This window comes from Poeciliopsis prolifica, unplaced genomic scaffold (genome assembly GCF_027474105.1).
Source record: "Poeciliopsis prolifica strain line A6 unplaced genomic scaffold, Auburn_PproV2 SCAFFOLD012, whole genome shotgun sequence".
In the NCBI taxonomy this organism is placed as follows: Eukaryota; Metazoa; Chordata; class Actinopteri; order Cyprinodontiformes; family Poeciliidae; genus Poeciliopsis; species Poeciliopsis prolifica.
In genome coordinates this window covers 962020-978542 of record NW_026562387.1, presented here as the reverse complement: position 1 = coordinate 978542, position 16523 = coordinate 962020, and the positions used below count along the sequence as shown (strand labels likewise).

At 42.5% G+C, this 16523-nt stretch overlaps 1 protein-coding gene across 2 annotated transcripts; it reads right to left on the bottom strand.

Moving 5' to 3' along the window:
- Positions 1 to 853: 853 nt before the first annotated feature.
- On the bottom strand, positions 854 to 13812 carry zcchc2 (zinc finger, CCHC domain containing 2). Of its 2 annotated transcripts, XR_008606469.1 has the most exons (15): positions 12870 to 13812; positions 10794 to 10914; positions 10605 to 10675; positions 10288 to 10359; positions 10111 to 10211; positions 8407 to 8492; positions 8032 to 8094; positions 7464 to 7518; positions 7265 to 7388; positions 5863 to 5930; positions 5122 to 5204; positions 4903 to 5016; positions 3193 to 4587; positions 2580 to 2691; positions 854 to 1253 (listed from the first exon to the last, which is right to left on the bottom strand). XR_008606469.1 is itself a non-coding variant. In XM_055037448.1 (14 exons), exons 1-14 carry the CDS (start codon positions 13653 to 13655, stop codon positions 2630 to 2632), a joined length of 3201 nt encoding a protein of 1066 aa, XP_054893423.1. In that variant the 5' UTR covers positions 13656 to 13812; the 3' UTR covers positions 2394 to 2629. The 2 variants fall into 2 exon arrangements, 1 of the variants encoding a protein (XP_054893423.1); XM_055037448.1 differs by lacking the exon at positions 854 to 1253 and having other exon boundaries at positions 2394 to 2691.
- Between the last annotated feature and the right edge of the window lie 2711 nt (positions 13813 to 16523).

Sequence of the window (16523 nt, the reverse complement as noted above, 5' to 3'; positions counted from 1 at the left end):
CCTGAGCCCTGACCTGTCCAGGTTTAAGAATCACTACTCCGAACAACGAACAAAAGCAGGAAAAGGTTTGAGCCGACGCTCATGAAGAAATTTCTCAGCTCCGTAGCTCTTAGTTCCACTTAGTTTAAAATCAAACACATGACAAATTGAGGCTTTTTATTTAAATGGGAAAGCTCTGCTAATTCTAGAGATGCACCAATCTACGACAGATTTCCAGAGCGAGGGAATAAAAATAGGAGCAGCAGCTCATTATGACAAGAAACATTCATTCTTAAATGACATCAGATATGAGAAACTCCTGTAATCCAGCTCTAATCTGTAAACATGAATTTTTCTCTTTTTAAAAGGAGATATGATTTTTTTTAAACACGATAAATCCCCCTACGGGGTGATGCTACGTGCTTCACAACAGATGGTATAAGAATGTTGTTTTAAATTAGGTTTCACAAAAAACATTTAAACAAAATCAAACTGGATTGTAAGTCTTGCTTTTGACCTCGTCTGCATTGGAATGAAACCTCAATAAGCAGAAATTCATTTAAACATTGAACACCATTATAGAGAAAATTACCAGCTTTAGCAGAGACTTTTGTGTTTCAAACATTTTATGTAGTTATAAAAAGTCATTTTAGTGAGATATAATACTTGATGTCCAATTCAGTACTTAAAAGTTTTAACAACAAATTTTCTCTTTGGGAGAAGTTCACATTTTGTTCTTCCCATCAGTCGGTCTCTTGGTGCATCTCCAGTAATCTGCTTCCACTGTGGGGCTCCACACTCTAACACTGCCTAACGCCTTCCAAAAAATAAGAATAAAAACATTAAAAAGATACCACTGCTTCAAATCAAAGAGGGCTTTGAAGAACTTTCAAGTTTATCAACAAATATGTAATCAAGTGTCAGTTAACAAGACTGGTGTACATATGAAAAAAAAAAATAAAGTACAAGAAGTTAAGATTAGATTCCATCCTGGGACTAAAGAGTCTGGTGTTCCCTCTCAGTGTGCTAATTTGATCAGAAGGCTCCTCTTCTTAAAAAATAAAAACACTCGACGTATTAAGAGATCTTGCCCAGCATGCAGACGTTTCATCCGGAGGCGAGTTCTCCGTTCTGTCGGTACATTCGGCTCCTCGGATCGCGCGGCTGCTTCTCGTCTTCCAGTGACGTCGTCATGCTGTGAGGATTCTGACAGAAATCTCGTCCAGAGGTAAAAAGTCTGTAATAACCTGCCACTGTTCTGGCAGATGAAACGCCTGCAGGGGTTTGACACGGAAAAGTTCTGTCGGATTTCCAATTTTTATCCCTACTCCAGCCTTAAATGTTCAAAACATAATGTCGGGCAGCAGGTTTCATTTGTTTAATTTAAAACAGACGTCTCCTATCTAAAATATTAACTATGTATATATATATATATTTTTTTTTAAAAATGAATACTTTTGTATACTCTAATAAAGCAAAAACTGATCATCTCTTGTGGATTTGAGGTCAAAAGAAAAGAAAAATCCCAACATGAACTCTTGCGGCTCCTACAGTGCGCTTGCGTCAAACAAGATTCTCCGGATTTGAACGGTTAGAGGCCGGCCGTCCGCACAGCAACCACAAAACCAGCAAAACCCTCAAATATACAGATTCCTGTCTGAAGGTGTACATTCACAATTGTGCACAGAACCCACATGTACAACTCCTCCTGCTTATCGATTATTGATCTTTGAAAGCCGCTGCACAGTTCTTCCAAACAATAAAATCAGAGATGAACAAAACCACAAGAAGGAAGCATAAATAGACTCCTTAAGAAATAAGTGGATCAGAACATTTAAGCCGAGACTCAACTCTTCATTTTTGAGTTTAAAAAAAATCTTCCTAGAAAGTAATAATTTAATATTTTCCAACCCTCAGTGCAAAAAATGTCCAAAAGAAACTGAAAGGGAAGAGAGTGGGAGTCACATGACTTCAGGTGAGTCGTCCCCATGGTAACCAGGTGTTGGTGAGGCACTGTCTGCTGATCTCTGTCCAGATCTCTGACCAGATCTCTGTCCAGATCTCTGTCCAGATCTCTGTCCAGATCTCTGACCAGATCTCTGTCCAGATCTCTGACCAGATCTCTGTCCAGATCTCTGTCCAGATCTCTGACCAGATCTCTGTCCAGATCTCTGTCCAGATCTCTGACCAGATCTCTGACCAGATCTGTCCAGATCTCTGAACAGATCTCTGACCAGATCTCTGTCCAGATCTCTGTCCAGATCTCTGACCAGATCTCTGTCCAGATCTCTGACCAGATCTCTGTCTAGATCTCTGTCCAGATCTCTGTCCAGATCTCTGTCTAGATCTCTGTCCAGATCTCTGACCAGATCTCTGTCCAGATCTCTGAAACAGATCTCTGACCAGATCTCTGACCATATCTCTGTCCAGATCTCTGACCAGATCTCTGTCCAGATCTCTGACCAGATCTCTGACCAGATCTCTGTCCAGATCTCTGACCAGATCTCTGTCCAGATCTCTGTCCAGATCTCTGTCCAGATCTCTGACCAGATCTCTGTCCAGATCTCTGCCCTATAGAGAACGCTTCACTGCTGTGGTACCTGTCGTAGTCATGACGACAGGAGGAACTCGTCATCGTCGTGCTTCGTCTTCAGTCGACATTATCAGGTGCTTCTGAAATGTTGGATGCTGCATACTTTATCCTGAAGCCTCCTGCAGCACACACACACACACACACACACACACACACACACACACACACACACACACACACACACACACACACACACACACACACACACACACAGACGAGAAAACAGTATTATTTTCATGTAAAGGTTTTGACACACATGTAAAGAGTTAAATTGGGGCCATAAAGCCCTCTGACAAAAAAAAAAAAAATAAATAAATAAATATATATATATATATATATATATATATATATATATATATATATATATATATATATATATATATTTTTTTTTTTTTTTTTAAAGATTTTTTCAGTTTACAATACATTTTTAATTTTCAATTTTGTTTTAGTTTAAAAACTATTGACCCCAATGTAGCTCCATGCAAATGCCACACCCTGATTCTTATTTGTGAAGAATCACAAATCACAATGATTCTCTACTTGAGTTGATCAGTCCCATGAAATCCCAGTAAAACAAGTGAAATGTGACACAAAGTGATGGACCGCTGCTCCTTCCTTACCCGGCTGGCTGGAGTCCATGCTGGGCTGGTTGCAGTCCTGAGCAAAGTGTCCGTTCACTCCACAGTTGTGGCAGGACACTGTGCCGTTCTTCTTGTTGACCCCGCCGCCCCCCAGCACGGCAGCAGGCAGCATCCCCAGGTGACCCGGGTAGACCGGCTGGAAGACACGCTGAGAGAACGATGCCGCTGGCGCCATCTGCTGCTGGAGGCTGTAGTTGGTGGCCGCCACTGCCACCGGGGCCTGGCTGCCCATCATGTGGGACGGGCCCTCCGCCTGGCTGTGGGGGTGCAGGTAGGGGGACGGGTGGACAGGGGGTGGGGCGGCAGGGAAGAAGGGGGGCATTGTGGGGGGGCCGTTGGCCTGGTGGGGGGCCTGGGTCTGGGCGAGGTAGAGGAGAGACTGAGGAACACTGAACATTTGCCTCGCTACTGCTGCCATCTGGTGGTGGAAGTAAAGGGGCGGCTGGCAGCCAGAGGAGCCCACCGCACTGCTGCTGCCTCGGTTACCACAGTTGTTATGGCAACCGCAGGTCCCACATCCCACAGGGGGCGTCTGCTGCTGCGGGGGCATCTGCTGCTGCGGGGGCATCTGCTGCTGCGGGGGCATCTGCTGCTGCGGGGGCATCTGCTGCTGGGTTTGCTGGACAGCTACGGGGTTGCCAGGGGCAACGGGACCGCTTCCACAGGAAGCACTGCTGTTGCTGTAGGAATCGTTCTGTGGCGTGCTGAGGCCGAGCGCCGGGCTGAGGCTGGGCGGGGGCCCGGGGGAATTAGAGGGGACGGCCGAAGGAACCGCCACTCCAGGGGCCCCTAGGCTAGGCATAACAGAGGGGGGCACAGGGGCCAGGGCGTAGGGAGAGGGCATCCCAGAGGGCAGGATACCATGCAGCTTGGGGTGGGGTGGCTCTATGTGGGGCAGGGGTGGGGCCAGGCTGGGATCCTGGCAGGGCAGGGAGGGGGGTGAGTACACAGGTGGCCCTGGTGACATTGACCCCAGCGCTCTGAGAGGGGCCTCCCCCTCACCGGGCCCTTGGCTGTGGGGCAGTGCTGTCTTAAACCTCTGGACCAGAGGCTGGACCGCCCCACCCACTGAGTGGTGCATGGCTAGTGGGGGGCCCCCGAAGGTCGTCAGCACCTCCCTCTTCTCCGGATCACCCACAATCCCTGGGGTGGGGACCACCGACAGTGGCCCTGCTGCATGGGGGTTCCCATCTGGGGCCACGGGCTCAGGGCCCCCATTGGGGAGCAAGCAGGCCAGAGGGGGCAGGTAAGGGGATGAGACGAAGTCTGGGCCCTGGGGAGGGCCGTCTGCCAACCTGGCGGAGTCTGCCTGCTGCATGAAGAACAGGCCAGGGGCCACGCCCTTACTGCCGTCCTCAGAGTGGCTGTCCGAGTCTGACAGAGACAATAACAGCTATCAGTTAGAGATCAAACATGACTATGGATTATTGCTAATAATCACTTCCTGAAAATGTTGGAATACTTCAGAAAACCTTTAAAAATCTTGATTTTTATTTCTTAAATGTTACAGAAAGAAGCTTTTTGCTCACAGAGTGCTATATCCAAGCATAGTGATGAAAAGTTGAGTGGAAGGAAAACATACTTTTAAAATCAGTAGCATGTTCTTACTTTTTACTGATAATTTCAGAAGCTGCTGTGGTTTAGGTGGAGCGGTGTGTGTGTGTTGGTGTGTGTGTGAGTGTGTTTCACCTTTGTTGTCGTCGTCACTCTCCAGACTCTGGCGACTCCTGTACTGGGGGCTGGAGGGAGAGCTGCAGCTCTCGGACGACGTTTCCCCAAATGTATCTGCATGAGAAGGTCCGACTGAAACAACATTGTCGTGTCAGTCACAACATTTCCCACAGCAGCTTCCATCTTCTCATTCATTTGGGTTTTCTTGTTGCTCTAGCAACTTCTGTAGTTCCTCACCTTTCCTCTGAGGTGACAGGGCTGGTAACAAAGTGCCATTAGTCAGAAAGGCAGCGCCTCTACCCTTCACAGTCACCTTGTCCCTGCAGACAGAAAACATCAGCACCAGAACATCAGCTGGACCTGAAATATCTCTACACTGGGATTGCTGCTAAGCTTAGCACTAGAGGACAAAAGTGGATGTGAAGTTTCTACATAATGTAAGGACTGCAAACATTCACTCTGTAGTTGAAAAAACTTGCCAGGAAATTGTATGTATTATTACGTAACTTCCATTAAATCAGTGTAAAAAGGTCTTCAAACAATATTATTGTTTATCGTAATAATTTTTGAGACAAATAATCCTTCAGCAAAATCTATTATAGTGACAGGCCTAATAATATGTATTATAAATCACTGAAATTGTGTTAATAATTTGATGAGAAATAATTTTTGTCTTTGGTTTTGCATTTTATGTCAAAACCTATTTTTGATAAAATTTCATACTGCAGCTTTAAGTCTCGTTTGGGAATGTCGGCGGCGGCTCTTCCTCTTCCTCAGGCCTTCGTCTTTACAGATCCCAAAGTAACACATTATGGCCCCGATGAGTGCAGCTGCAACAGGCGTCCGTCAGAGGCTCATGTACAGACAAAGCTGTGTTAAAGCCGTCAGACGGCTCCCCCTGGTGGTTCACTAATTTCTAAGCAGTTTTGTTCCAGTCTACCTTGCTTTTTTTTTCTCTTCCTTTTCTGCAGAACCTACCTGTCTCCGGGCAAAAATCTGCTCTTGCTTTTAGATGCTGGGTGGCTCCTTCTGTCAGGATCCAGGTGCTGGAAGGAAAGTCAGAGGTCAGAATGAACAACAAATGACTGGGACGACGTCCAGCAGCTCCATGGTGGATGTTCTCCGTCAGCAACGTGTTCTCTCACACATCCCGTTCACGTGGCAACCACACACACACTGCTGTGTCATTCCTAGCCTTACCAAATCCCTCCACATGTCTGCGCCTGCAATCATTAACCCGTCTTCATGGTTAGCTCCGTGAAAACGGAGGAAATCATTACAGCAGCTGCATGTGACAGCCAATCAGGAAGCAGCTCCTGGGCATTCCTCCACAGGACAGGAAGCTTTCCTGATTCTGCTTTAAACTGCAAAAACTCTCCATTTTGTGTCTGCTGAATTTTTAACAACAGGACACAGAAACTATTTTGGTCGGTTAATGGGACTTTAACGCTGAGGGCAAAGTATTTGATATGGTTTCATCCATTGTGTAATCAGAAAAATAATAATAAAATAATATAAAACCACCGTGACTACCAGGCGAGAGCGAAAGCTCTTCACCGGGTTGATCCTGCATGATGAGTGATTAGCGCTGGTTTGTTAACCACTAATGCACCGGCCATCCGGGAATACATAAACTTTTTCAGCGTACACAGACACAGAGCCACACGTCAGGCAGCATGTTGAAATGTAAAAGCCGAAGAAAATTCTTTGTCCATAAATATAAATAATTCTCAACACTCCTCTGAAAGCGCAACTACAAGTTATTTCTGCAATTCACGTAGAGCTGCGCCACCAGAGTTAACGCGGTGGGGTTGAAACTCCTACCTTAATCAAAAACTCTGGAAAGAGACATAATTCCTCACAGAGGCTTGATGTAAATATCCATAAAGGTCAGCCTATGTCAAATGTATTTGAGTGAAAGGAGGCATGCGCGATCCACGCTGAGGTAAACTTAAGACATCCAGCTGCTGCAGCGCGCGAGGAAACGAGCAGAAGCGCCAGCGGTATGATTGGTCCAGCTTTAGATGAATAAACTATTAACATATCTTCTACAAACATATCTTTTTACTTTTAGGAATAAATCCGCTCCATCAGTGAAACACTCAGAGCAACAGCTTGCAATATGGCTTTTAAAAAAAAGCATTTTTTTCCCCCTAAAAACATAAATAAAAGCTTAGCCTGGCAGTGGGGCTAGTAAAGCATGGCGGGCCGCCAGGCCTAATACACTGGGCGAAACCCTGGAAAATGAACCGGAAAAAAAAAGAAAACTGATTTCATTGGTGATAACAAGGAAATAATCAGAATAATAAGGAAAAACCTTTACTATGCCACACTAACAGGGATTTACCAATGAAAGGTTGTTTGTTTCCTGTTGTCCTACCTGCTCAGTGTCCTGGCTGCTCCGCGCCACGCTGCTCTTCTTCCTTCTGTCTGCTGGCCCGTTGAACTCTGCTGCATGGCCCCCTCTCCATGTGTCCCCCTGGGGGCTTTTGGCCCGTGACAATCTGGCACAGAAGAAGAATTGTCACTACGTGCATCCAGAAAGTCATTCTGATGAGCGAAAAGGCCGTCCTACTCACAGCTGACATGGACTCTTGGACGCGTGTTTCTTCTTGTGTCCCTGAACATACGAGTCTGCGCAGAAAGTATATTAATAAACACACCAACATTCATATTCATACCAACATTTATATTCATACAGCTTATATCTGCCTTACACTGTATTCTACTGGGATTTTGTGCTACACATATAAACCCTAAACATGTCCACTGGTCTAGAGTAGAGCGCATTCCAGAGTTAAAATGGCCCAGTCAAAGTCTGGACCTAAATCAGATTGCGGATAGGTGACTGGAAAATCAATTTTGGAGGCCTGTTTGACCTGTGACCTCAGCTATGTCAATGTTAGCATTTGGAGCTGTCGTTGCTGCGGCGACGCTGACCAGAGGCTGGCAACGACGGACAGCAAATATAGCCTTGAAATATGATGACAGGAGCTGTCCAAAAATAAACCCACCACCCCACCCCCCACCACCGTGGCTGTGCTCAGCATGAAGGACAGGCTTCTGGGCAGCAGCTTTAAGATTCTCATCTAACCTGCAGGTTCCCTCCTTACTGTCACAATCAGAAACAATCAGCGCTCCTCCCACCTTCATCCTGACTGGAGGCGTCAGAGCAGTCTGGCTGGTACGTCGTCCCAGGATGTAAGGTACCTGTTGGAAGACAGAAAATCATCAAAAACAAGTCATGATTGGTTCTAGAGCAGCAGCAGCAGCAGTTCATCACACAGCTGGCATTTGAATCATAGAAAGATTTACCTGAAAAATTGGAATAGATTTACTTATGATCTCACTGACAGTTCAATTCTGCATCACTGAGTCGGGAATATTAAGCAGATTCAATAGAAAAGTGTTGGGCTGCACAATAGTTCAGTAACAAACAGAAAAGAGGTGTAGTCCACGTTTCAACATTTGAAGTGCCTAGTTAAAGCCTTTACTCAGTGTTCGTCACAGGTTCCTACTCACATCTGCAGGCCGGTCTGGAGGAGCTGAAGAAGCTGCAGACCTTCCTGGTCTGCCTGAAGGGAGGCGGGGCAGACAGAAACCTTTCCCTGCAGGCAGACACAGACGCTGTTGTCATGATGTCAGAACTGAACCGCTTTACATTCATGTGTCTGGGTTTGAACAATTCAAGGGGGCAGCCAAGGGGGAGACACTGGGGAAAATGTTTGTCCATCATAATGAATGAGACATTCAACAATAATATGAGAGTAACGTTTTCCTGACATGTGGCAGCTTTCACTAAAACATTTCACAGCAAGAAGAAATACATTTTAAAGAGGAAGTAAAGAATTGTTTTTCTGGTTTCATTCACAGAAACGTATCGATTGTGAACATTTTTGTTTTAAAAGATGACATAACTACTGTCATCCCTCTCCAGGGTGGGTGTATTGTTTTATAATTTATTGTGATAAATTTCTTTTCACAATAAGATTTTTTATTTCTCATTACAACTCAAAATGATCATTAATAAAATAAAAAAATGTTAAAAAATGTCAGCATTGTCAGCTTTTTTCTCCACTCTCCGTGAGAGCAGCAGTAAATACCAATAAGTTTGAAAACATGATTAAATGCAGTAACTGTGTCCAGTTCAGTGATGTAATAACTTTATGTGACTGGTGACCTCAAGAAGAGTGTTTTTAAAACCAGTATGTGCATTATGCAGTCGCACACAGCTACCTAAAAATGAAAAAAAACTCATATTATCACTTTTATTGTTATCACACTGGCATAATGAAAAACAAAAATGGTGATAAAACTGTAAGTACATTTCATCCAAATCTCTCTAGTTTCCTACTGTGAGAATCTTCTACAAGCATAAAGCCAACAAACTCTAGAGTTAAAACCAGAGGGAAAAGAATGAGAGATGTGATAGGAGAAGAAAGAGAAGGAGGAGCAACCAGGCTGGTTTCATTTTCCAAAGTTTCACTTCACAGGAAATGAAAGCTTCAGACAGGAGGACAGGAGGTAGAGCTGAGGGAGCTGGAAACCAAAACCTACAGAGTCCTGAAACCAGCAGCTCCAGCTGTCTGCAGCAATGTCCCACTTCACCATGACTTCCAGTGGTCCCAGTTTGATTCAGGAGCCTTCACCTGAATCATCCGGACAGATTCCAGACAGCCTCAGAGCAATTATATCAACCCTTTTATCAGGTCTTTACCAGGCCTGCACCAGTTGCACCTTTCTGGCCGATCACTGAGCTTAAAGAAGCCTTACAGTACTTAATACTCTTTTGTTTTTGTTGACAAATTTTCTAAGTTGGTGGCAGTGGCTGATTTTCAGACCTTTCCAGAGGTGAATAAATAAAAAAAAAAAAAAAAACGATTGTTTCACATACAAATATTGCCAAACTCCCAGAATTAAGAAAAACAGAGTCGATTGATCAGAACACCTCTAGTTTCCAATAACGCCATACGAAGAACAGAAAAAAAATCTCTTTATTCTATATATTTATACTGATACTTTCTATTATTTATTTACTTATTTTATCATTATTGCAATAGAATTTGGCTCAATATGAACATTTTAAATGAACAGCTAAATGGCAGTGAAGTTTGTCTATGTCAAAAAAAAGTGAAAGAATGTTCCTTCTGCATTGCTTTGACTGTAACCAGCGTTGTCAGGTCTGCTTGTTATCAGCGACTGAACTAGCTGCTAGCTTGCCGTTACCTGAGGTTCTTCTCCACCTCCCTGCTCTCGTACTGGTCCCCCTGGCTCAGGAGCCTCAGGATGCTTTTCTCAAAAGAGTCCGTGCACTGATCCTTTGGAAGCTGGACAAAAAGAATCTCACTGATATGATCTCTGTCTGTTTGGTCTGACGTCAACTTCTAGGAGCAGAGTGCTCACCTTCAGCAGAAAGTTCTCCAGTTCCTGGTGGGTTTTGGTGACTCTGCTGGAGGAAGAGTCTGACCACTTCACCTGGAAGCCAGCAGACAGAACTCCATCATCCATGCAGGACAACAACAAACACCAGTTCTGGTCAAAAAAGCTCCGGTGGCTACGCTGACCCAAATCCGGATTTTTCTGCCCATATCCGACCCATATCTGACTTTTTCACCACAGTCGGAACAGCCCAATTCCAATATTAATAAATTCTTGCCATAAAATCATTGCCAAATCCCACATTACACATCAATCAATCAGAGCTATGTGCCATGATTTACCTCAAAGCTGTATTCCTTATCTGTTGCCGTCCGAGAGATCCCCCTGAGTACGATCCTCTCGATGTGAACGGCTGCAAAACGACAAAAAAATTACTTCTCCTCTAATATGCATTTAGAATATTGTTCCTGACATCTGGAGGAATTTAAACATCCCATCCCGTGAACATCCATCCTACCCGTTTCTCTTACCTTCTCTCTGTGTTGCCCAGCGACCAGAGCGCCGGCTCTGGCAGGGGGGATGGGAGGCTGGACACTCTCCAAAGTCCTGCACTGAGGAGGGCGTGAAGTCCAGCTGCTGGCCCAGCATCTCCTGGAGGACATGAACAGCTCAGTCAGTACATCAAATCAAACGGACGTGTTAAGTTCAGTACCAGTCATTCTCCTGCAACTGATTAAGAATAAAAGCAGGACAGGATTCTTTTGATATTATTACCCTAAAAAAACAAACAAAAACAAACTGGTATATCATAGCTCAACTTGAGAAGCAACATAGAATCAACAACAGATTAAAATGTGCCACTGACCAGCCCTGAGCAGCGATTGGACAGTCAAAAACTATCCTGTCTCTTTTCTAGTCAGTAAATGAACCAAAACAGAACAGCTACAAGTTTCGCTAAGGACAACACTCTTCAGTGTGGAAGTTATTGAGTGAGGACCACTAAGTTAGCTGTTTAGTAAAGTGTTTCCAACAGCTGTGCAGTTTTCTGACCGACTTTGATTTTTTTATAACATGAAACGTCTTCAATAACACAAAAAGAAGTCACCAGGCTTGTCGCTAGTCTCTTTTTCTGACATAATAATACATTTTAAAAAATGTCACTGACTTTGTCCGAAAAGGCGGCCACTGTAGCATACAGGAGGACATGTTTACCACACACAATTTCAATTAGTCAGTAACATCACTGACATGCATAGTTTGATTAAAAGGCCTGTTAAGACAAATTTATGAGTTGCTATGAACCCGTAGCAGCAAGCCAGGAATTTCTCCTCTGAAATATTAAGTTGAACATCTGCTAGAGGCTGAGGACGTGACTTCATAAGGCATTTCTGGCACCAGATTAGATCTGGTACTCCGGATCTAATCTGAGCATGAACTTGTCCTTATTTTGACTGTCAGGCGCATTTTCTGCCTCAAATAGCTTCCCACTTCCGTATCTCCCTCCACCCAACACCAGCCCCCCATTCTCCACATGTGGATCTCTGGCTACTAAGCAACAATACCGAAACGATCCAGTAAGATTTCTCTTTAGTCAACTACAGTTTCTCTTCAAGGCCCAGTAAAATGTTGTGTGTGGCAAAACTAAGAACATGCTTAAGCACTAATTTGTTTTTTATTGTGCCAGTGTGATAACAAGAACTAATTTAAGCAGCACATGTTGAATTAGTGTTGAGGTTAAGGAGAGGTAAAGCATATACCTTTTTGTTAATTTGAGAAATAAAATGGCAGCATGACTTCAGTTTCCAAAGCAGCTTCTGACTGAACAACACATCTGTTACTACGGCCTTAGGATAGACAGGTAAAGTCCAGATGTTCATCCATAAAACACAGTACAATGTTTGGTAAATGAAAATAATTAAAATAGTGATTTTTATATTTTTTTTAAAGTAAATGTCAGTTAGTTTATGTAATGAATCTGTAAGAGAAGCATCAATTAAAATAAAGCACCAATCAGACAGAATCTGTTCTTTCTTGTTTTTACAACTGTAATCCTTTTTTAAAATATATATTTTATAATCTTGAATTGTACTTTCTTCATTCGACGACTGTATATAAAGAATACATATTTCATTAATGGAATCAATCAATAAATACAACTTTTGCCATAAGCCTTCCAAATTTTAGCTTGAGTAAGGGCTATGTACGTTGTAAAAAGATAAGCCTTATTATTGTTTTTCTTTTCCATATATATAATTATTATTTACTTCCGGCCCACCTCAGCTTAGCACCGTATGTCCAGCTTGAGCTGCTTTTAGCTACTTTCGGCTGGCTAACGTGTTAGCTAACTCGGTTAGCATCATTAGCATCATCAGTATAAACAGCTAATGCTAAAGCTAAACTACGATGTTAAAGAGCCTTGAGCTTATTCACTGACTACAGAATTCACCGCTAGACTTTGGTCATTGTTAAAAACAAGTTATATATTTAAGTTTTGTATCCACAATTTTAAATTTCACATCTTTAGTGAGTTTTCCTCGGCTAGCATGAAAAACCCCCACCACTATAGCAACAAGAAAAGGCCCCGACATCAGTAAACTGTTTATTACCGTCGACTGGGCGTTTATCCTGAGCTGCCTCTGTCGTTTTTCCTCCTCCAAGGAAAGCTCGATTTTGTCCAGTTGTCCCCGGATAACTTCCCGTTGGTGAAAATGTAAAGCTGGGTGTAGTGAGGCCATGGTATAGAGCAGCGCCAACTGCTCCAGAGCCCCTGCCGTTGCTTCGTCCCGGTTCTGCTCACACACAGAACCGTCCTGGCACGGTGGATAGAACGGGTGGAGGTGATGCTGAGGGTCCCTGAAAGGAGGCAGGGAGTAGTCATAGTTCCTATACGACAAGGCCAAGTCCACGCTGCTGAGTATCCGAGAGAGTATTCCAGCACATTCCCTCCTGTCAGAACCGAGCAGCGACAGGCAGACGATGAGTTTGGACCGAATCACCGGGTCGACCACGTCCGTTAAAACTCCCAGATCGTTCGGGTTGTTCGCCCTGCACTCAAAGTCCCGTAAAATGTGGTAATCTTTTCTAGCGAGGTCCTCCAGGTATGATCCAAGAAAGCGGAGCTCCAGGGGTTGGCACATATGCAGTAGCCCGCACATAAACTCGATCCGCTTGGCGGGGTTCAGATGGTGGCCGAACCACTCAAACACACTCTCTCTGTCCAGAAGCGATGCGTAGACGCGGGGTCTCGGCGGCTCCTGCAGCCTCTCGTACACCGAAGGAGAAGATGCCGCCCTGGGGATATGCTGCCTCTCGGATGGATCCAACGAATCGTCCTCCGCCGTCTCGTCGCCTCCTTTCTCGCCAGTTTTCATCGGTAGCTTCATTGTTATCATTATCAGCGATAAAGGAGAGTCTTCAGAGTGTAAACAAAATAACCATATGCATTATAGAGCAATATCACCGTTTAGTAACACTAACACGACTATGTATTTTCTGTTAGCTAATCATCAGACACTGCCACAGCACTCAGTCCTTTTTTTCCAAGGGTTGCCTTCTTCTTCGACTCATAATTTCCGGGAGGGTGCTTCAGTCTTCTCAGCGACTGCTGCCACCTATTGGATTTTGTCCAGACGACACCAATTAAAATTAGAAACACTACGGGAAGATTATAGCTACAAGAGTTTCTTGTGAAAGTATCCTTTTTAAACTTTTGCACATTTTTCACATTGCAAGTTCACAAACGTGATATTTTTTCCTACAAATAAAAAAAAGTCATATCTTTACTCGAATTATCCTAAATAAAACTGCTATGAATTATCTTCAAAGGTTAGATGTGATCAACTTGTTTGTAATTGGATCTAAAGAGAATCTACCTTTGAACATAGATTTCACACTAATCAGAGCAAGTGTAAAAAAGTAATTTAACAGTAAATTCATGTTACAATGCCAAGAAGAATAATTTCTTCTCAGTTTTGTGAAGCCCTTGGAGAGTATTTCATTACATATGTAAAATAATGACAAGAATGAAATGACAAACATAGACTGACTAGCTTTGAAAGTATTTCTGTGACAACTTCAAATTGGCTTCAGAAAAGGCAGGAATATAATTCGTCATCATATGCCGTGTTGGGAGTTTGATATTAGAAACCCAGGAGTTAATAAAATAAGATATATGATCTGAAGGGTTAAGCATCTTACAGAGCTCTGCTAAATACATCACATGGAACAGAAAAAGTTTAACACAGCTGCAGGTTCATCATGGTCATGGAAGCATTTTAATTGGATATGGGTGAGTGTCAGAATTGAATGAAAAGATGATTCATAAACTATTTTCTCAACACTTCTAGTTTTTATTTGCAAAGATTTAAGAAAGCATGTAGTTTGTGGTAACACAGTCTGAAAAAGTTCAATGGATGTGAATAGTTTAACAAGGGACTGTATGAAGTGATAATTATGCTATTATAAATAAGATGGAGTCAGACTGTAGCCAAGTTAAATGAATGAGAGGAACCTAGCCTTGTTTTGCTCATGGAAACTTACTCATGGATGTCATTTATTGTAGTTAACTGCCCTCTAGTGGAAACTTGTGTTAAGTAAAAGTAAAATCACGCCAAAAATAATAACGAACAGCGTCACCTTCTTAAAAATTGGCCTATGTCCCTACCCTTCCCCCCACTTCCTCCCCTCCAAAAAAGCAACTTTTTTTCTAAAAGTGATTTTTGAGAAAAAAAAATCACTTTTGGCATAAAATGACCAAAGACATTATTTTGGGGAGATGACAATATGTAACTTTTTGTACAGTAAACATGAAGAAACATGAACAATGTGAAGCACATTCAGTGTATTAGATATTAACTCCGTGGACAATTCTCACTCTCCTCTCAAAGCCGAGAGATTAGGAGCATTGGGTCTTGTTCATTTACGTCCCCAAATTGAATTGGAGGAAATACGGATTTTACCACTATTCTCCAATAGGGGGCAGTGACACACCAGGTCTCCTTCACAGTGCAGAATTTCGTCTTTCAAAGCTTTTCATTTATTTAGAAAGTATTTCACAGAACACACAACTTGCTTCTACATCCTGCCAAGTGTATGCTTCATGTTGACTTTTCAAACCCTCCTCACTGTTATTACAGACATAAGCAACATGCAAAATGTACATGAAGTGATCCAGACTTCTCAAAAAAAATATATGTAGTTGCATTTTATTCAAGCTGCAGTGTATAACTTTGATAAAAATATATGATTTCTCCATATTTGTTAAAGCTGTCACCATGTTGCGCCAGTTTGTTCTGAGACAGATAATCTGTGAAAACAATCAATCTCCCCCACCTGCTCCCTGAGTTATTATGGTAGCTAAAGTAATGCAACGTTCCGACCAAAACAACCAATCAGAACCAGTAGGACAATCAACCTCATTCATTCACTGCTAAATGTGTTAATGGTGGAAAAACAACTCATCAATACAGGAAAAATTTTTACCTGGTGTCATTAGTAGATATGTGAACTAGACTGAGCATTCACAACATGACGCGCAAGCTGCAGCATAGGGATGAGCAGCCACATGACATTGTGATTGACAGCACCAAAACTCTCCTGTCTCTGATTAGTTTCTAGATAGTATTGGGAGAAAGCAGAGGAAATAGATTTTTCACAGATTATCTCTCATGCCATAATGTCTCAATATAATGATAGTTTTACCATATATATATATATATATATATGTATATATATATATATATATATATATATATATATATATATATATATATATTATATATATATATATATATATATATATATATATACATATATATATATATATATATATATATATATATATATATATATATATATAATAAACGTTACACACTGCAGCTCTAATTTCGCTTATAAGAGGATGGGTCAGGAGGGACTACTGTCTGACTCATTTATTGTTAAGTGGTAAAAGGTACAGGGACATGTTAAATATGTCCCTGTACCTTTTACGTTGGTAATTTCTGTCCTTAATTCATGAAATATTAGTGAACTGGAGGCAAACAGTAGTCCATAGCTAAGCTAACTATGCTGAATGGTTGATAATGTCAGACAGTCTAACCACCTCATGGAGAAAAACTGGGTTATAAATTGACACTTTTACCTTTTTCTCTCTCTCTATCTATTTTTTGAAACCTAACTTTATTTTTTTTGAGCAGGATAGTAACTGCCACAGTCATTCTTGTCTTCCACTGTCTTCTGCTGCTGAACGCTGTCACCATCAA

Excerpts from the sequence above, each read along its gene's own strand:
- zcchc2 (XM_055037448.1), bottom strand. The coding sequence starts at position 13,655 with ATGATAACAATGAAGCTACCGATGAAAACTGGCGAGAAAGGAGGCGAC. Across the intron at positions 8,095-8,406 it reads CTCCAGACCGGCCTGCAGAT|GTACCTTACATCCTGGGACG; the intron begins GTGAGTAGGAAC and ends GTCTTCCAACAG. Across the intron at positions 2,692-3,192 it reads CATGGACTCCAGCCAGCCGG|GAGGCTTCAGGATAAAGTAT; the intron begins GTAAGGAAGGAG and ends TGTGTGCTGCAG.